This window comes from Rousettus aegyptiacus, unplaced genomic scaffold (genome assembly GCF_014176215.1).
Source record: "Rousettus aegyptiacus isolate mRouAeg1 unplaced genomic scaffold, mRouAeg1.p scaffold_m13_p_9, whole genome shotgun sequence".
NCBI classification, from domain to species: domain Eukaryota; kingdom Metazoa; phylum Chordata; class Mammalia; order Chiroptera; family Pteropodidae; genus Rousettus; species Rousettus aegyptiacus.
The window spans coordinates 11,069,293-11,090,051 of NW_023416312.1; the positions used below are offsets into that span (position 1 = coordinate 11,069,293).

The window sequence follows — 20,759 nt, forward strand, 5'->3', positions numbered from 1 at the left end:
CTGTTGCTTTTGTTAACCAGTAGCTAATGACATTTACAGGTAGCAATATGACAGGCGCTAGGCGTTTGAGCTAAAATTTTATTTCTTCCACTGTTTGAAGCCCTAAATTGAACACCTGAAAATCAATTATGCTGATTTGTTTCCCCAGATTATACTGTTATTGATGTAACACTTGAAGGTTGAGATGGGCATTCAGTTGTGAACTTTCTCTTCAACAGCTGTGGCTTTTTCAGAATTTCTCTTTAACTGACATTTCTTCCACTTTTTTTTTTCTTCAGCCAAATGGTTAATTTTTTTGGGAAGCATGAATCTCTCAGGTTTTCCATCTTTCGAGGAAAGGTGCTCTGTATATGCAGACTGATAAATAGGGTTTCATACGAATCACTAAGGCTCTCAGCCTCATTACATGTGATAAAAACATTCCTCTTGGTTAAAAGTTGAATAATCTGAATACTCTAAAGCAAAACAAAAAGAAATAAAAGGAAGGAAAGAAAAATAGATGTTTAGTATGGTAGATGGGACTAAAACTAGATGAAAAACAAAGCAACAGGAAATTTTTTCTTGATCAGAACACAGATTTAGGTAACCTCGTTAGAGGGGGGGAAAAAGGCCATATAAATACAACTAATATTTGCCCCGCAAGAAAGAGAATTGTGTATAAGTAATGTTGTGCCAGTTTTTTTTTTAATTGTGGTTTGTGAGCGGTATGCTAGAAAAAAAGGTCTTATTATTTCAGAACTCAATGAGAGCTACAGTCGAACTCTATGAAGATAGAAAAGAAAGTTATCCATCTGTTAAAACTCTTGTTACTTTGGGTAAAGAAGATTTGTCCATTAAGGTAACTGCTTTATTTGCATATGTACATTAATTATCGGTTAATTTAATAGTATCTAGATATTGAGGGATCAGAGGGAAGGGACAAAAACTGACAGTTATATGCAGTGTCGTGTTTGTGGGTACTGTATTAGATCCTTGGCTTGAGTTACCTTATTTAAGCTTCATCAGTACCATTTTTCAGGAAGCTAAACAAGATCTCAAACCCAAGCCTGTGGGATCCCACCACACTTCCCTCCCTCCTTTGCTTTACGTTGTTCACAAAGGAACCATATTTCTTTGTACATTTTAAAGTAATCAGGTATGGACTTTAGTTAATGAATGAACTTGCTGCTTCCTACGAAGTGTAGAGTGATGATAACTTCTTCCTCTCCCCCCATCCACCCCCTCTTCCTCCTCCTCTTGTACATTACAGATCACTGACCTAGGTGGTGGTGTCCCCCTTCGAAAAATAGACCGTCTTTTTAACTACATGTATTCAACTGCTCCTAAACCAAGCCTGGAGCCTTCAAGAGCTGCCCCTCTGGTGAGCATCTTAAACTGCTGCTTAAGGGAAGACCAGTATCAGAAGCTGGGATTCCCACAGAGCGGGGTAGCAGCCTCTTTGAATTGGAATGTTTCCTGCGTGGTTTGGAGGAGGGAGAATTTTATGCCGCTGCTGCTTTCTTTGTGAATCCTTTGGACTTAGATTTCTTCCCTAATTTGTGTCTAAGAAACACTCAGAGCTCAATGCCTCACTCCCAAATACAGAGAAAAAGCATTTCCCTGTGGTTAAGGCTGCTGCCAGAGCAGCATTATCCGCGTGGAGCTTCCTTTGGAGGTAGTTGAAGTTTGACAGCAGGTGAGCAAGGGAATGGCACAGCGGGTATGGATGGCTGCAGCGTGGTCGTGGGCGCTTTGGCACTGCATGCCATAGAGGACCAAATCACCTGAGGCCTTTGAACTTCCCTGCGAAATTCATTTATATAATTAAAATGTTAAATTATGAACACATTACAGTTTTATATTAAATAACATAAGCGGGAAACATATAGGTGGCATATGCACTTTCAGAGCCTTTTCTTTCTCACTCTGGAAATAACTTTCAGCCCTATTAAGGTACTGAGAAAAGTTTCTGGTTGCCATGGCAGCATTTAGATCCCGGTAGGGCCATACTTTCTTCCCCTGCTGAGTGTTTCTAATTGACAAACAACAGGTGAACCGTTGGTCATCAAAAACAGCAATAAATCTATCAGTCTGCAGAATGGTGCAGGGTATAAATTAATTTTCATTTCCAAGCTCTACCTGACTGAAAAGCCCATAAGATTATATTTTGTGTGAATAAAGTCCAACACTTGGCATCATTTATTTGAGACAGAGTTTGTTAATTCAGCATGTTAAAAATAAAGAGGAAGTCACTTAAATCACATTCAAGAAAATTCATTAAAGATCAATTTTGAAAGATATTGCCTTGACCAGCTTCTGGTACCTACTTAAATAAATGTCAAAAGGAAAAAAAAAAACATACAAGCAAATCTAGAGCTTTCCCCAATTGTTTAAAAAGGGAGATGGATCATGTATTTCAGGTCTCAAAATAGCATTTGGGGATAACTGTCGTGTCATAATTTGTTAATGAAATATAATTTGTTAATGAGCAATTGAAGTAAGAGACCTTGAAAAATTCTGTATCCGACCTCCCATTTTGTAGATGAGAAAATTAGCTTAGTACCGTGCCCAAGGCCATTGAGCTCCTTATGGCACAGCGAACACTGGCCGTGTCTGCATTCTTTCCAGTGCACCACACGGCTTCTCTTTTTGAAGAAATGCTTCCAGTAGCGTCTCCCAGTTAGTAAACTGTCCTCAGCTTTCAGGTGGGCATGTGGAGGTGTACTACTAGAGAACATAATTTCCTCACCACTCTACTGTGTTACGCAGCTTCGTGCCTTGACACATACATTTCTTTTTTTCAGAAATGTCCTCCTAGCCAGCTCCTATTGATCCTTTGAAACCCTGGGAATACTACCTGAACCTGACCAGATCTGAGTTAGCTGCTTCTGCCCTGCATTTTGTAGGGCTCTGGGCTTACCTGTCTCTTCTCACTCAAGACTGCACTGGGCTCAGGTGTTCCCAGCTGTTCCCTGGTAGACCCAAGAGCAGGCTCTGGGCTTTGATTTTCTTGGCCTCTTCCTGGAGCATGCTGGTTTCTTTACTATGGTGATCTCAGTCACCATTATGGATATCTCATCTTTACTACTGGCCATATTCTGCCAATCTTAACACCCTTAAATGACTGGTTGTGCTCTGTCACACCCAGCCCTTAGATCTAGGCCCTACCTTGAGGAGGGAATCGAAGAAAGATGATAGAAAATGGTAAAAAGTCATGTAGCTTGTTAGAACTGCTGCTCTGTAGTAGCCATAATGATAGTTTCCATTTATCGAGTTTTACTAGGTCTTAAACACTGTGCTAAGACTTTACACTTATTATATATTTAATCCTACAGCAGCTTTGATGAGAAAACTGTCTCAAAGAGGTTGAGTAAATCACTCAAAGATGCACAAAAAGTGGATTTCAACTTAGGTCTCTCTGAGCCTAAAGCCCAGGCAACCTGCACTCTGTGGCACAATTCTCCACCCACTGCCTCCTTTCTTAACCTTGGCCGTGGATTTAACCAGAGGGGCCAAAGCTTGCAGGACAGCGTCTCCCCCTCCTCCCCAGCGTTACTGAAATTAGTCTCAGTTATTTGTGTTGTTCTTGTCAATATCAAAGACCTTTCTTTTTTTAACAACCTGTTAAAATCAGGGCTCTGTGACATAGAGGTATAGGGGAGTACTAGAATTGTTTTCCTGTCTCTAAAAATATATGGGCTACCGTATATTCAAATCTTATAGATTCCCAGAACCTTAGAAAGTAGCCTCTCAGGAAATTTTCTTTTCAGTGCATTAGCCTTGGTGCTGGTAGATTTGCACTCCTGTGCTATTCAATTTAATTTTCACTTCAAAGAGCATGGGGATCTGATAATGGAACTTTGGAATGATGTGGTTTAGTTTTGTTGCCAGTTCAAATTCCACTTAATTTGGGGATTTGCTTTTAAAATGCTAACAATGTGCTTTAAAGTGCTAAGAAAGCATTAGTCAAAAATTGAAGTATTTCTATTATTCTCCAAACCTATCAGAAGTGTTTTTGTAGAGCGAAAATAGATTGTTTGCCATAGATGAGCATGTACATCATTGTAAAGGTCGAATCAATAATTTATTTGCTTTAAATCTCAACCAAAAAATGTATTTTAATCTCCTGAATGATCCTCCTAACAAATGTGTTATCATTTGTGCCTGTCTCACTGTATTCATTTTACTTTCTCCATAGGCTGGATTTGGTTATGGCTTGCCAATTTCACGTCTGTATGCCAGGTATTTTCAAGGAGATCTTAAACTTTATTCTATGGAAGGAGTGGGGACAGACGCTGTCATTTATTTGAAGGTACTGCATTTTATTTCTATTAGTATGAATGCATCTACTCTTTAAAACTATACGTTCTAATCACTAATAGATGCTAGCACCATATCTTCTATCAGCTCTTATATTCAGCTCAGATTTACTTCAGTTTGATGTGAAAAGCATATTATGTCTTACTCTTCATTTTATGCTCAGATATAGCAAAATATGAAAAACAGATTTTTAAAACCGTAATTCTAAATTGTGATATTTAAAAAAAATTGTACATCCATAGAAAGGACTAATGTAAAAGGAGACATTATCATAAAGTGAAGTCTTTTAGTCGTTTGCTATCAAAACTTGCTGGCTTTCTCAAAGTTAGAAGTCAATAATCATAATACGGTTATATAAAAGGCTCATCTAATGACAAAGTTCTCTGTAACACAGATTTTCTCATTCATTGGTGGCGTTAGATTTTATTTCTCAATTCTAGAATACTTGGAGTATTTTTTGAATAGGAAATGTAGGCACAGAGTACATAATTTTAAAGCTGCAAAAGGGAAAATGAAGTCTCTCCCACCACTGGCCCCGAGCCACCAGCCACCCCGTTCTCTTTCCCAGAGGTTACCACAGGCGCCACTATTTTGTAGATCCTTCTAGAATTGATTCTGTATTGATAAACATATGGGGAAACTTTAATTTTTTTTCACACAAATGGTTGTTTCAGCACTTTGCTTCTTAAAAATTTCTGATATAGCTTGGAGATCTTTCCACATCAGTTCACGTAGAACTGGCTTATTCTTTTTAACAGCTGCATAGGGTGTTATATGTTAACATACATGTAATATGTTACGCCATAACCACTTAGTTGTAGTGTTTATCTCAGATGCCAATACGTCTAAATGGTGTGACATTTAATATCACTTTATGGGCTTATGTTTATAAATCTAGTATGCAGGAAACTATTTCTGTCTGGGTCCTTTAGGAGAGCAATAATGCTTGGTCTAAGGCCATATTGTCAAAAGTATCTCAAAGCGGTATGAATTAAATTAAAATACTTTTTGTTCTGATCATGTGTACATCAGTACTGGTTTTGAATGAGTGAATATTTTTATTTCTTTTAAAAGAGCTTTCATTTTATCCTGGCCAGTCTAAGTAAACTACTAAAAGGTAACTTTAATATAATTCCAAAAATATTAGGGTTTCTAACGTTTTAAATTGTAAAATTTGGTTTCGAATTTCATGTGAGACAAATGACACTGTGGCTCTTTGTTTATATTTTTCCATTAGGCACTCTCAAGTGAGTCATTTGAGAGACTTCCAGTTTTCAATAAGTCGGCTTGGCGCCATTACAAGACCACACCTGAAGCTGATGATTGGAGCAATCCTAGCAGCGAGCCCAGAGACGCTTCAAAATACAAGGCAAAACAGTAATATATTACTTCGCTTTCCTTTCTGAAGTCTCTGATATTTTCTCATAATAGACCTATCAGAGAATTGGTAACTTGCAGCCAAATCTTCTTTATGATTTTATCACTGGAAAGGCAAAGTGATCCCTAAAGAAATATTAGAGCAGCTTTCTCACCCCAGACAGGAAGAAGAGAAAGAACTGGGTAGGCAGAGTAGCCATTCAGATAGAGGCCCCACTGCTCTGGGGGTCCTTGCAATGTGGGGATATTAACAGCAGTAAGCAGAGTTTCTCTTGCCATGAATTATATTTTAAAAGTAATTAAATTAGCAGTTTGTCATCATCCGCAGAGATTGACAGAAAAAAAAAATTTAGAGAAATTCTGCGAGTTCAAACTGAAAAAAAATAAATGACTTAAAATGATCAATCAGGATAAAGAAAATGTGGTATAGCCACACAATGGAATATTATTCACTGTTTAAAAGGAATGACTTTCTGTCATAGGCTACAACATGGATGAATCTCAAGTTATTATGCTAAGTGTAATAAGCCAGGCCCAAAAGGACAAATACTGTATGATTCCATTTATATGAGGTACCTAGAGTAGTCAGGTTCATAGAGATGGAAAGCAGAATGGTGGTTGCAAGGGTTTGGGGTAATGGGGAGTTGTTGTTTAATGGGGAGAGAGTGTCAGTTGGGGAAGATGAGAAAGTTCTGGAATCGGTTGCACAATGTGAATACATTTAAAACTACTGAATTGAACGCTTAAAAATAACCATTTTTTACCATCTAAATTTGTAAAATTGGTCAATTTTATGCATAGTTTTCCACAAAGTTTTATGAATATAAAAGGGAAAAATTATCAGTCACAGAATGAGTTTCACTATTTTACCATAATAAGGAAAATAATCCAATCTTTGGTTTTCAGTTTTTTTCTTCTGACTACTCTTAAGCTCCAACTCTACTAGCAACAGTAAAAGTTCTTTTTATTTGTTTAATTTAAAATACGCTTTTAGTAATAGAAGTTTATAAAATTTTAGAAAATGTAAATAAGCAAAAAAAGAGAAACCGCTGTATTCCCACAGCCCTGAGATTACCACTGTTAAGCTTCGTGTGTTCTTTCAGATATTTTGCTATTTCGATATATATGTGTTTTTCCCCCAAATGAGATCGCACTATTCATACTGTTTTATGACCTGGTTTTGCTTCATTTAACCATCTCCACCTTTACCGTGTCAATAAATCTTCATCTCATGAAAATTCCCTGATTTGTCCAAACGTGGGCAAATTCCAGGACCATGTGACACATCTCAGTAGGCCTTAAGTTATTTTTCACCTAGAATATTTTTTTCTTGTTGAGAGACCATGCCCGTTGTCCTGCAAAAATATCCCACCTTGATTTGTTTGGTTTCTTCTTTGAAATGTCATGTATCTTATTCCCCCATTGTCTGTATTTCCTATAAGCTAGAAGTTCATGTAAAGGCTCAATGGAGCATTTTGTTGCTAGAATACTTCATAAGCACAACTGCATATTATACTGAGACCCATGATGTCTGGTTGATCCATCGTTAGTGATGTGTTGAGATGGACCATAGTCCTGATGATGGCTGTCTGCTCCCTCCATGGGATAGTTATTTTTCCCTCTTCAACCAGAAAGTAATTTGTGTAGTTATTTGGTACTCTGCAACCATCAGCTAATCTTTTTATACCGATTGATAATTTTGTCCTGAATCAATAACTTTATTAACATTTAGAAGAAGATAAATTTTAAAATTATCATTCCTTCGACAATTATTAACTGACATTCTTCTATAAAGTTCTTCCTCATCAACTAAGGCCATTTAGGCACCTTTCGAAGTACAGTTCCTCCTGGCAAGGCAAGGAAGACATTTAAGTTTTTCCCTTTAATTACCAATTTTTGAGATAAGAAGCTGGATTAGAAGCCATTTTAAATAGTAACAAATAAGGAGTTTCTGGCTTTGTCTTTTTTGAGTGCTGTTATGGTTATTATAGATTTTTATTACTTGGATATGTTTAATCAGTACTTAACATCTGTATATTAAAGTGTACAAATTTTAAGTTTATGGCTTCACAACTTTTTACATATATTTTCTAGTACCTGGAAAAGCCTCTTTCTAGTCAGACTCTTCTCCCTCCTCTATCCCCAGAGTGTAAACATTATTATGACTCTGTCAGCTGTCACTATATCTGACTTTATTACTTCTTGAACCTAAAACAAAGGGAAACATTTAGTGTGTATTCTTTTTGTATCTGGCTTTCTGTGACGTTCATCCATTATTGCACATAACAACCATCTTTCTGATGCTTAAATTGGTATGATTTTAGCCAACAGGAGTATTTTGAGCAGGATCCTCTGTGATCCATTCATCTTTGAAAGTTTCCTGGCCCAAGACAGTATCCTAGGCTCATCTTATACCTTCCCTCCCCCCGTCCTAGAATGAGCCATTTTCCTCAAGGATTCCTGTTTGCTTTTAATGGGTATTAGGGACCCTAATCTGGAAGTTGGGAGTGTATATTATACCTTTTCTGGATATAGTTATATATATATATATATATATATATATATATATATATATATATATATATATATAATATATATAAATGTATTTTTTAATCATAACTTCATATTGATATTTTTGATTCAAATTTAACATTGCAATGTTTCTCTCTAATATATTTTAATTGTATATATTTCTCCTTACCCTGAGAACCTTAACATAATGCAACAGTAAGGTATTTGTCTGCAAATACAGTTTATATAGCTTTGTAATTTTCTACCATTATAGTAGCATTGGTCTTTTCTAATGAGTGATATAAAGGACATCTATACTAATGTATTATTTTTTTCCGTGGAAGTGTTCTGATGAACCTCTATGCAATAATGCTGACCACTCATCTGAGATGATGAAATTTAGGGGAGTTTGGTTTGTGCACGTGAGTGTAAGTGTACGCACGAGTGTGCATGTGCATGGGCGCACACACACACACGCACACCATATCCCTGGCCAAGATTAAGCTAAATCACCTTGAAACACCTGGGTCAGTGTCCCTTGATTCCATCTTTAGTCTGTATGTAAGTCAATTAGTATGTTGGGCATCAATGTGACCATTCATTCTAACTATTGTACTGATGGGGAAGTTATTTGGGTAGTAGGAAGTAGCCTTCTACGAAGAATAAGGTCCATTCAAATGGTAAAAAGCTAGCTTTAATTGAATACTGTTTTAAAGACAATTTTAAAACCAAATAGTTTAGCAGGTTGTATACTAATTAAGTAAGAGTCTTAATTTCTAATATATTATTAACAATATTTTAGCAGAAAGCAACTTTTAAAATTCTAAAATGGTTAGCCTGACAATTAAAATTGTCAAATTATACAAACAGGATAATGGTGGTGATCTCACCAAAGTGTTTAGTAGGTATGGTAAATCCACTGGCTCAATGAGAATTTCTAAGAAAATTTATTCTTTAATTAGACTTTTAACAAGTTATATTGAGATATAATTCACATACCACAAAATTCACCCTTTTAAAGTATACAATTCAGTAGTTCTTAATATATTTACAGAGTTGTGTGACCCTCACCTCTATCTAATTTTAAGACATTTTTATCACCCCCAAAAGAAACTCTGTACCTGTTAGCAGTCACTCCTCCTTTCTAATCAAGTTTTTAACTGAGAGTAAAGAACTGTTTTAAAGTATATATAAGTAATTAAATGGTAATTATTTTTCTGTGGTAACCACAGAAAATAATTCTGAGATAAAACAAGGATGTTTGAATTATCACTGTAACTAAACGCTTTCGATAAATCTTGGTTAAAATAGAGATGGTTGTACTAATAAACTCAGTATGGATATTCCTGTTATTTTCTTTGTAGAGACAAGATGAAGACTAATAGAACTTTCTAGAGAACTCAATACTTTGGTCCTGTCTGTGAAGAAAGATCATCTGCAAGTCAACCAGAGAGAGCTCCTTTCCTCTACCAACTCTGAGTGTGGCATCATAGTTATTCCAGTGCTTGAATGTGTATTTTCTCTGTACCAGCTGGACCTTTACCACAGAAACCTTCCTGTAGCTACTTAAGACCTTCCACTAAAATAGTGACATGAGCAATTTTTCATAGTATGTTGCTATTATTCAGCTGGCACCCATCATAAGAGAGCACAGAGCCTTACTAGTGCTCTCGTGTCCTCATACCTCTCTCATTATCATCGAGTTGAGTTCTACGATCTCCCCGGGATTCTAAGCTCCCCCCTCATTGCAGATACAGCAGATCTCTACTGTTGCACTTTGTGGCCAAACACCATGTTTGTCCCAAACCACCGAATAAGCCTGGGGAGGTTGAGACATCAGCCAAGTGTGTCTTGATAATTCAGTCCCAGGGCCCTTCCTCTTTTATATGCATCCCTTCTCACTCTGGTTGAGATTTTTGCCTTCTTTCATCTGATTGTATTCTCAGTGTGAGGTGTGGGTACTTTCGCATTAGATCTTATTCTTTGATGCATCGGTTTTATTTTAAAATTCATTTGTATACTTCCATTCTTTCGATTAAAGCATTCCAAAAGTCGTCTTGGAATTTTTCACTTAATTGCTTGGTTTCAAAGATCTTAAGTGAAAAACTATCTTCTGGTCACTATCAAGTTTATAATGAGTTGGAAGTGGAATTTTTATGCTTACGTAAACATTTTACTAGCCGGATACTACACCTTTGTCATATTCTATTCCTTTGTAGTTTTCTAAGGAATTGGAAGTCCTCGTGTGATATTCTTCACTAGTTATAAACTAGACTATAGAAGGGAAAAGTGCTTTCTAGTTTATTTTGGAAAATGCCCTAGATCTTCATAACTTCTCATTTTCATGAATTTTAGCCAGTTTTGGAATTGCCGATCTGATTTTCACATTCTTTTGAATTTTGCGTTTTGAGGGTTGGAACTAGCAGAGGACTTGGGGTGAAGGAACAGGAGCCGTTCTGTTTACCGTTAGAAACAAGCAGCTATCTGAGAGTCCCGATCACATCCTGCAACTTACATGGCTCCACAAGGCGTTTCTCTTCACTGTAATTTTTCGTGGACATTACCCACTTTGACTTCTGCCTTCTTTTAACATCCATATCAACATTTCCATCTAATTTTTAGGTACCGAGTGTACCGATTTAAAAGTTGGAACTTGTAAAGTATTATTCTTGCCCAAGTCATATGACAGTATCAGTGCAGTTTGTCCCCACTGCTATCACAGTGGGAAATTTTCCCTGGGTAGTTGTGTTCTGACCAGCTGCATGTGAGTTGGTGGCAGCTTCTTAGTTCCGCTCAATCTGATTTTCTTTCACTTCATTATGTGGTAATTCCCTTCATCTTTACAAAGATCTCACCTCTTCCATCCTTAGAAGGATCTCATCAGAGAACTCAGATAGGTAAAAGGCCAATGTACTTCCAAGATGGGGGTGACAAGATGGTCCATATGGAGACTGAGGCACAATATCTTGGGGACAGGGCTGTTCCATGTGATTATTTTCTAGTAGTGTAAAAAATGTAAAAATAATGGTTCTTTACATTTAAAGACCTTGGCTTCCTTATAAATGTTAGTATACGAGTACCTTCGTAGGCCTCCATTTCCAACCGTTCTCCTTTACACTTTCAAGTATGCTACACTGTCAGGGGAAGAAGCCAACAGATTCCGGAGGTGTTCCTTCCCGCATTGGACTGGCAATGTTTCACTTTGTGGTTGAGTCATGCCCATTGATCGTTATGCCCTTAAAACAAGCTCTATGTAGAGACTGAAGATGGAAAATATGGTGTGGGGAAATCCTATCATCTTCCTCCCTTCACAGGTCTTTTTCAAAAGTAAAGAGTCTTTTCAGTAGTTTAGTGACTTAATTGGTAGTTCTTGGCTAATACACTTTCTGGTTTACTCCTGTTCATCTGAGTCTAGTACAGTCTTGCCGCTTCTTTGTTTTCTGCATTAAGAATTTAACTTAACTGCCAAAGCAATCATAGGAGAGTTCAGGAACACCTGGCATTCGCACAGTTTAGTGACCCTAAGTATTCATTTATCCTTTTTGTTGGCTCAACATGATTCTCTGGCTGGCTGATGGGGTTTGTCTCTAAGCAAATGATCAAATTTCTATATACCAGTTGGAATATAAATAGACATTGATCTCTTTTCCTTGAAATTCATTGAGTTCTCTCAGTTCCTCTGTGTTTGCCTTTCATTGACTTTAAATATTTGGAGGCCATGTCGACTATTTGGAACAGTGCCTGGCACACACTAGGTGCTTAGTAAACATTAGTTGAATCAAGGAATGAAAACTGAGAGACATTTACCTTGGGTGGAAGGCAACGTCTTTCTAAGTTCTTAAATGATCTTTGTTTCCAGATTAAAAACCATTTCGGTCAGGAGCTGTGGAAAGACCGAATTCCCTTTTTCAGTGCTAAACAATGACTTTTAAGATGTAGAGAAATGAAAAGAAGGAAACGGATGGTTCCACTGGGGCCTTCCGATCCTCTTTGTCTCTGAATATTTTGTGACTCCTTAATATAGAGAGTCCTTTCCAACCAACCAAGTGGCGTAGTATTATAGCCTTACTTAAAGATTCCAAAGAACTTTCACATACAGCATCCCATTTGATCCTTATCATGCTGTGAGGTGGACCGTGCAGGTATTATCTCTGTTTCTCATATGAGTCACAAAGCAGTGCAATGGTTGCCAACGTGGCATGGTAAGTGCATGGAAGAACCAAAGTGAGTAGCTGGGCCTTCTTATTCCTGGGCCTGTGCTCTCAGCAATGCACCAGACGATTAGCATAATCTCTCTTGAGGAAACCCTCAAAGGTAAAGATAGAAACCACAGTTTTTCTATAGTGCAAGAGAATTCCATTTAGGAGAAGTTTTCTTTTGTGTGTTTTCATTTTGGCATGGTTAATTAGAGGAGATAATCAAATGGATTTGGCAACTTTTACCTACGAAGACAGGCAACTTAAAGGGTATAGCCGTAGGTAATTACTAGAGTTATTTCGACTTAATTCTATGTTTGAACTCAGTGCTCACTGCCAGCCCGTTCAGACAAAGGCTCCACATTTGAGAGTTGATGCTTTCATCTTTTGGTGGACCAGGTTACAGCATCATTTGGATTTTCTTGCATACTTACAAATGTAACTGTTACTGTTCCTTATGTTCAGTAACTTGGCTGGCTCTCAGATTCTTGGGTCACATCCTTTGTCTCTCGATTCTTTGGAGACCTCACTTTATTGTCTTGTAGTGTCCGGTGGTGCTGAGAAGGCTGAGTCCTTTCTTCCTCTTTGGTAGATGACCTGTTAGTTCGCCCTGGGGAACTTGTGATTTCTTGTTTATCCTTGAATTCAGTAACTTCATTTGAGTGTATCTCAGAGTTGACAGCTGTCTATTGGATTTTTCTGGTTTGCAGTGAGCATTAGATATTGACATTCAGGCCTTACTGCATGCCTTATCAGTTTGTTTTCTTCAATAGTTTATCTTGGTATGGGCTCTCATTTCTGTCCATCCCATTTATCTTTCCTTCAATCACTGTCATCTTGTCTTTATTCTTGCTGTATGATTTCTCTCTCAGCTTTTAACCTTCCATTTCACTGACTCCGTTTTCTATAGTGTTGATTCTAGGCCTCAATGCTTGCAATGTGGCTTTCACTTCTGTTATGGTTTTGTTTTTTATCTGTTTCTTTCCTTAGCTCTTCCAGCTTTTATCTCTCATCATGTTGTCCTCGTTGGCCCCTTATTTCATTTCTTTGGAGGCTGAACTGTGTTGTCTACATTTCCTGGTTTTCTGAAATCATTCTGTTTCCAGAGTGTGTTTGTCCTTTGCTTTTTTCATTTCTTTTCTTCTGTGTTGTTTTACTCTTATATTGTTGCACAGTATCATGATGACTTTTCCTGTTTATTATTTGTCGGCATGGGACCAGCTCTATCTGACCAAGAAAAGTACAGATAAATCCTTCTTGATGCCTCCTTTTTCAAGTGAGAAGCATTTGAATGATCAGCTTAGCACTTGAACTATAAGGCTAGATCTTGATGGGTTGTAGTGGCGCAGCCGTTTTTGTTTTTTGTTATGCTCTCTGGATAGGGGAGAATAAGGAATGAAGCAAAGCCTCCTTGGAACATGTTGTCTCTGAGTGCCTTTCATGGAAGCTATGGAATCCTCTGCCCTGGAGTGCCAGGTCCCACTGGGGGAGAGGGATTTCCCTTGACGTTCCTCATTCCCACTAGATGTCATGCCAGCAGGAGTGTGGCGGGCTCATACTTTTGCTCTGCTGGATTATATGTACAGCAGGTCTTGAATAATGTCATTTTTTTATAATGTTGATGACATGCTGTAGGAACTTAATTTGCTTCTGTCAATTAGTCTGTGGTAAAATTGGTTTTGTTATATGTTGTTTCATTTGAAGTCTAAGAACCTATTGACGACACTGAGGACTTTCTGTAGTCGGCATTTTGTGCGAGTGGCTCCTGAGTTACGGTTTTTCTCCTCTGCACCTGAGATCTCAACCTCTGCTCTTAGGTTTGCTTCTGGAGATGTGTGCCCACGTGGTGTGTGCTCAGCTTCTCCTTGTAAGAAGAAATGATTGGTAGAGTCCTTTGGAACACTCATGAATGGCGCAGCAACTGTGGCCTGCTTGGTAAATGCAGGAATCCTCTTTTGATTAATCCTCAACTTCGTTGTATCTGTCAGACACTTCCCCTGTACTCCTCAGTATGGAGTGATAGCTTTTATTTCATTATGGACAGCTTCTTTTCCAGTTTTTGGACGGCATGTGTATTGAAAGGCAGGAGCACTTAAAGCAAACTTGTATTTCTTCTGCGTTCTTTCCCAGTGGTTCAGGTGCTTCAATATTAATTACTAAGATAATCATAATCTATGTTAGTAAACATAAGGACCCAATATTATTAGCAGGAAAGAATCATTAATAACTTGATCAATACAGGATTTTTGCTTATTCTTTGTAGAAAGATAACTTTTAACTCAGGTTTCTTTTCCATCAATTAGAAATATCAGTACCTTCTGGTTTGAAAGTAAGAAATGTGACATTTTAATGAACATAATTTATCAGCCATTGACGTATTAATTAAACATGATAGAATATTTCAAACTAGTACATAATCAGTGTTATCAAGAGAAGTTTAAACTATTTTTTATTAACAAGTTGCTAGTCAAACTGCCCCACGGAGAACTTTATTTACTGTGGCATAGGTTGTCTTACCTGTCTTTTCAATCAACTCATTTAAAAAACTGGTTCGTTAATAGAAAAGAGTTAAGTCTTCATCAGGATTCTATCTGTTATTCATGCACGTGCACTGAGATAGTTTATAGGTCTTGACCTACTATAGAAGCAAACAAGGTAGTGTTTCAAAAGTGCATTGATAGGTGGATCGTGGGTCGGGGGATTCATTTGGCTTGTTTGAAGGACTGAATCCTCCTTTTCTCTGTGGCCAATATATTCCACTAGGCAAACTTTTCTCCCCTTCTGGGCCTAGAATAACGGTCAATGAGTGTGAGTGACAGACAGCCTGGCTCTGTGCGCCAAACTCCACGCTATGCCGTGCCTTCCCCTAATGTCAGTCTTTGCCCTGTTTTTGTCCTCGTGTGAAATGGAGAATTGAATACATATCCACGTGAAAGGGACGAAGGAAGTGAAAGTGGTAGACTGAGGAGTCATGTCAAAGAAAGCCATGTTCATTCCTCCATTTAAATAATAGTGAGCATTTGTGGTGTGCTAGAAACTGCTAAGTGCTGGGCACGTGGCAGTGATCAAAGCAGATGGAAGTCCTCGTGGAGCTCACATTCTAGTAGGGGAGACAAATGAGACACAGAACAAGGGAAGTTTCTAGGACATTTGGGAGATAAGTGCTATGGAGAAGAATAAAGGGAGATACAGGGACCTGTAGATGTTTTCATCATGGACAGGTGTGTTCCTTACATGAGGAAGTGCTGATGATTTCTGAGTCCTTTCACCTTTGTATCTAGTCATCTGATTTTGGAGTCTCTCCTCCCTGCCTGGCTCTGTGCATGGCTCTGCAGGGGACCCTGCCAGGACTCTGTACTGCAGCTTTGGGTAGACAGAGTGGACTGAACTCCTTGCATTTCATTGTCTCCTTGACCAATGGGGAGTCGTGCTCAGGTGAGAGGAGCTGGCTTTTACAATCAAATTTCCTTGAATGATACGGGCTGCTGTTTCTTCATAACCAATGCAATTATGGCAGTTCCAGATGTATCTTTTTAGGACTTCAGAAATCATTATTTAAATAAAAGCTTCCCACTTAACAGCACCTGGATGATGATGCTGGAGTTAAAATAGCTGCTTGTCAGGAGAAACCCTCATTAACACTTCCAAACTGATGTTAGAGGTGGAGGGAAGGGTTATGCAAGAAAGCTTCCTTCTCTCCCTCTCAGGTCTGCAGGTTGGTGTTAGCCATGTTACCCGCCCCCCCAATGAAGAAAGTAAAATGACAATAATATTGTGGTCATAGAATCCTTGAGAAACCTTTGTTTCTGCCTTCCATCTGTCTCTAAAACAGGGACCTGAGTTGCCCATGATCCCAATGATAGGGTCAGTGTGGCTGAGACACAGGCTGCTACTCGTAACACACGTGGCTCTCTCTGGCTGTCCAGCTCCTTGGGACGGAACAGCAAAGCCACAGTGGACACATCACCACTTTTCTGATACCTGCCTGTCTGGTCACCTGTGGGAGGTAGAGCTGAATGATAGAGAACGAGATGGGATGCTAGAATGCATTTCATTCCCATAGGTAGGGCCAATTTGTCATTTTTTTAATCGGCTTATTTTCATATAAATAACAGCACTTTAGGGCATCACTCCTGAAAGTCTCCAAATGTCTGATACAGTTTAAGTGCCTGCGTTAAAAGAAAGACCACCACTTTCTTGCATTAATATCCTCGCAGTGTTAATAAGTCCCTAGCAGTATTTGACTTCCCAGTTCTGTGTCCTTCTCTCCCCAACACTGGCGACTCTTCAGGGACAGCACACCTCCTGATTTAAAGTGGTGATTTTGATCTTGTGTAGAGTCTGCATTTCTCTTGAAAATGATAAGCATCAGAGCTTGATGTGTAGAGTCTCGTAGTTCAGTTTGGACTATTTTTTTATGAGATTGTTTTTAAATGTTAGAGACCTGAGTAGAAGATTTGGGGTAATACTGGATCCAGGAAATTTACAGTGAAAAGAGTATGAATTTAACCCGAAAAATATTTCTGTGTTCTATAAATCTTTCAGTGACATTTGGATTAATCAAGCATAATTAAATGTAGTTAGATTTTTGTCAGATTGCAGTTCAAAATAATATTCATCTTTGGAGACGCTAATATATTCTGTAGAAATTTTATTAAGCACTTTAGTTGAGCAAACACCAAGGAGAACAAAATCATTCTCAGGAAGGTTAATTATTAAAAAAACATAAAGTATAGTAGATTATGTAAATCATTTAAATTTTGAATTCCATGGCTTGAGCTTTAATTTATATAGAGAGAGATTTTGGATTTTTTTTCACATTTTCCAAAAGTACAGAACTGTAATTGCATTTTTTAAAAGTTCTAATCATTTTAGGAGTTCATTAAGTTTGCTTAACTTTTACATGTTATGGTTTCCAAAAGTGAAGAATTACAGTTGTATTCTTTAAATTGCAACTAATTATTTTAGGATTCTACTAAGTTTGTTTCAATTGTAGGAACTGTATTTTTCTGTACCTTTAAAGAAGTGATCTTTTAAGAGATGTATTAAGAGAGAGAATGAATGTAAAAGAGAGAATGTAGTAGAGTGAAAGCATCCCACCGTGCCTGGCCTTTCGATAAATGAAATGAAATTTTTAAAGAAAGGTAAAACATAAGAGTCTAGACTATAATGATAAATCTTTTTATTTTAGCAATTTCTTTAAAGGGAGAAGTAAAGTGATCAAATTGATTTTATATGTTATATTTGTTTGTACTCAAAGAATTACATGTTCACTGCCCTTGCATGTCTCAGGGAATAGCCTTTGATAAGAATCCCCATGAAAATTTCTGAAACTCTGTCATGATGTGTTCAGATTTGATAGGTCTCGTCTAAATTTCTAGAGCTACAGTTTCAAAAGTACTGTCATCTCAGGAACACAAGATTTCCCAAGAAACTTGAGCCTCGCCTTTATTACCATTCAGATTCTATGTGCTTTAAGCTTTTTCATGATGACACTCAAGTGTGCTTTGTTTAGTAGGTATACAAAGATCTCTTTCTCAATGCTTATCTGAGATTTTTGTAGAGAGAAAAACCCTGCTATTTTATTTTCTTTGGTAATTTTGCTTCTTAGCTTTTCAATGTGGATTCTGTTTCCCATTGGAATTGAATCGTTAGGGGATAATAAAATTTTTTACAAGAACATTCTATTAAATAATTCTAACTTTTGCCAACCTAAAAGTGGCCTGCTAATTTGAATTCTGTGCATAATTTTTGCAAACAGGCTAAAACAGCATGAATGTTAAAGATCATATATACTGTAAGCAGTATGTTCGCCCTACAGTTAGCAAAGTAAAGAAATGTTTAACTCTGGCACTTATGACTGGTTTAACAGCTCTTCAGTTCATCTTTGCCTTCCAAATTGGTTGAAAATGGCAAACTTAGAATAGAATACATATTAATACCAGAACCACTTAATCTTTTAAAATATTCTTGAGATTCTTTTTGAGAGAATATAAAAAGAATCTTAACATTCAGTTGTAAATCTCTTTTGGCTCTTCATGTGTGCTAGGCATTAAAAAGGCAATTACAAAAGTTCAACCTGATTGGAAGTCAAACTCATTTGCCATTTTGCCATGCTAACTAAATGTAGTGTGACAAGGAGCATTTGCCAGAACAGGTAGGATGAGTATAAAATGTTATGTTGTTGTTTATAATATGTCATGACACCCCTTTCTTATAAATTTTATTTCTTTTTGTCATTCGAGCTTTTATAACCGTGGGAAACCTCGATCAGTATTTTAAAAGGCACCGTATTTACATTAAGAACTGGTCTAAGGCCTTTATCTAAAATACTTCTGAGGTTACTATCCCACATGTTTAATGAGAACAAATGTTTTAAAATAATTACAGCAAAAGCCTATAACTATAGGGGTCTGAAACCACTGGAAATTGCCTGACATTGAAGAGGGACCAGGCTGAATGGCAGACTTCAGAGGAGCCGGCAGGAGGCAGACTTTGCCTGGCTGTCTGTCATAACCAGTCTAAAAGATAAAATAGAAGGGGCTCGCCGAGATCCTGTATCTGCTCCCTTTTCTCTAGCTGCCTGTGTAACTTACTGGGGAAAGTATCGCATAAAAGTCCTTCAGTTTCTTGCTTCTCACTTTTAAAAGTTTCTGTTACAGCTGGCATGTGAATTTGACCAATAGATTGTGCATATACTTAAAACTCTTTTTTTAAAACTAGACCAAACTCAATGTATCTTGATTCTTGGTAGACAGTCAAGGCAAGGTTTACCTAGAAAATGTCAATTATTGAGTATATAAAAAATTTAAGTTGACTTTACTCAATGTTGGAGGAATCGAGTTATATTGCCTCCGCCTTTGTTTCTGTTATGTTTGTTACAATTATTATGCCCTCTTCTCATGCTGCACCACACTAGAACTGAATGCTACACTCTGATAAAAACTGGAGTTGTACTTGAGTCTGTTCTGCACGACGTGACAGGTTTCGGAAGAATGGAACATACCACTTTAGCATTCTGGCTAACTCTAATCTCTGCCGAGTTCTTGGTGTCATTTGAGGTTGTAATTGCTGCTTCGGGTTTATATACATATCACACCATCTGTTGTTCTAAGTTCACATCCTCACAAAAGTACACAAGTGCGGGCAACGTAAATATTTCCCAGATTTAGAATGCAACTTGTGAATACTTAAGAAATGCTTAAACCAAATAAGAAGAGTCAACATGGAGTAAAATATACCGTCATGGACATATTTAACACTCTGTTTTAATGTAAAGTTACTTGCTTGGCCGATTTTTCATAACTCTGTAACTCATAAAAGCAGTGTCTAAACTGGGAATGATAGCTGATTTCACAAGAGAAGAATATTAATTATGTATGAAATACAAGTTCATTATAATGTTTGTACCTAGAAGTCCAAATCTGACCTGGTTCGCTTTGTGCATCTGTCAGCTTAGTTATAGTGATAAGTATACATGCGTGTCCAGTGCTCATGAGTGGTCCTGTGATTCACAGAGTGAAGCCCGGCCCCCTCGTGCTGTGTGCTGTTCTGTGGCCTAGCTGGAACACACTGTCATGAGTGAAGGATGACTTTGGTTCAAGGTAATTCGTTGCTCCATGTTCTATGGAGAAAAGTATTTTGTTGTTGAGATTGTTGGAAAAACATGACCAGAGAAGTGTGTGTGTGGCTCAGATAATGTTCCCCATAAGTTGTGGAGCCATCCGTGGTGTGTGTCCTAGCCAAACTAGTCCAGGAGCATGTGGACAATTCTGTACCACAATCATCAAACAATAAAATGGTAGTTGTGATCCATTGTGCTTTAGTGTGGTCTTTTCCTGAGCTCTCATCCCATCGCCTGTAAGTTTCACCTTCTACTTGAGCAGTTTCTAAAATTCAATACATGAACACCTTTGTAAGTTACTGCGAATGGACAAAGGATGTGATCGATCAAAGGAAAAATAGGTTATGTGGATTCTATGTAGCAGGGAACATTGAGCTCATCTTTTTTGGGAACATCCTTTTGGCAAAATAAAAGAGCTGCTTAACGGTAAGCTGTTATAGCAGTATTTTTCAAAATATGGTTCATGGATGGGAGAAAGAGGACCATATAATATGTTGTCCAAGCCAGGACATCTGTGTTATGCCGAAAGTCAGCCACTGTGCTAACACGTCATTCATAACTAGGGGATAGATAGCTTTCTCGTAGCAGCCACTCCTGGCCTGTTTTGAAAATCATAAAGTAACTACAGTTGAGGCCCCGAAAGAGACTCTCTAGCTCAAGAGTCTGTGGTTCCGTGAAGCTGCTACAGAGCATAGCACTTCAGTGTATGTTTTTCTGTCCTTGTCCTGCGTTTCAAATTCTTTCCAATGACT

The 20,759-nt window shown here is 37.8% G+C and overlaps 1 protein-coding gene across 2 annotated transcripts in view; it reads left to right on the forward strand.

The window, feature by feature from the left end:
• Nucleotides 1-20,198, forward strand: part of PDK3 (pyruvate dehydrogenase kinase 3) — a 71,364-nt gene extending 51,166 nt beyond the window's left edge. Inside the window, exons 8-12 of one of the 2 annotated variants that reach the window (XM_016121348.2) lie at nt 737-838; nt 1,250-1,360; nt 4,178-4,291; nt 5,537-5,676; nt 9,552-20,198. In XM_016121348.2, coding sequence (XP_015976834.1) covers nt 737-838; nt 1,250-1,360; nt 4,178-4,291; nt 5,537-5,676; nt 9,552-9,582 — 498 coding nt within the window. In that variant the 3' untranslated portion in view covers nt 9,583-20,198. The remainder of the gene's footprint in view (nt 1-736; nt 839-1,249; nt 1,361-4,177; nt 4,292-5,536; nt 5,677-9,551) is intronic. The other variant, XM_016121349.2, reaches the window with a different exon arrangement.
• The last annotated feature ends 561 nt before the right edge of the window (nt 20,199-20,759 follow it).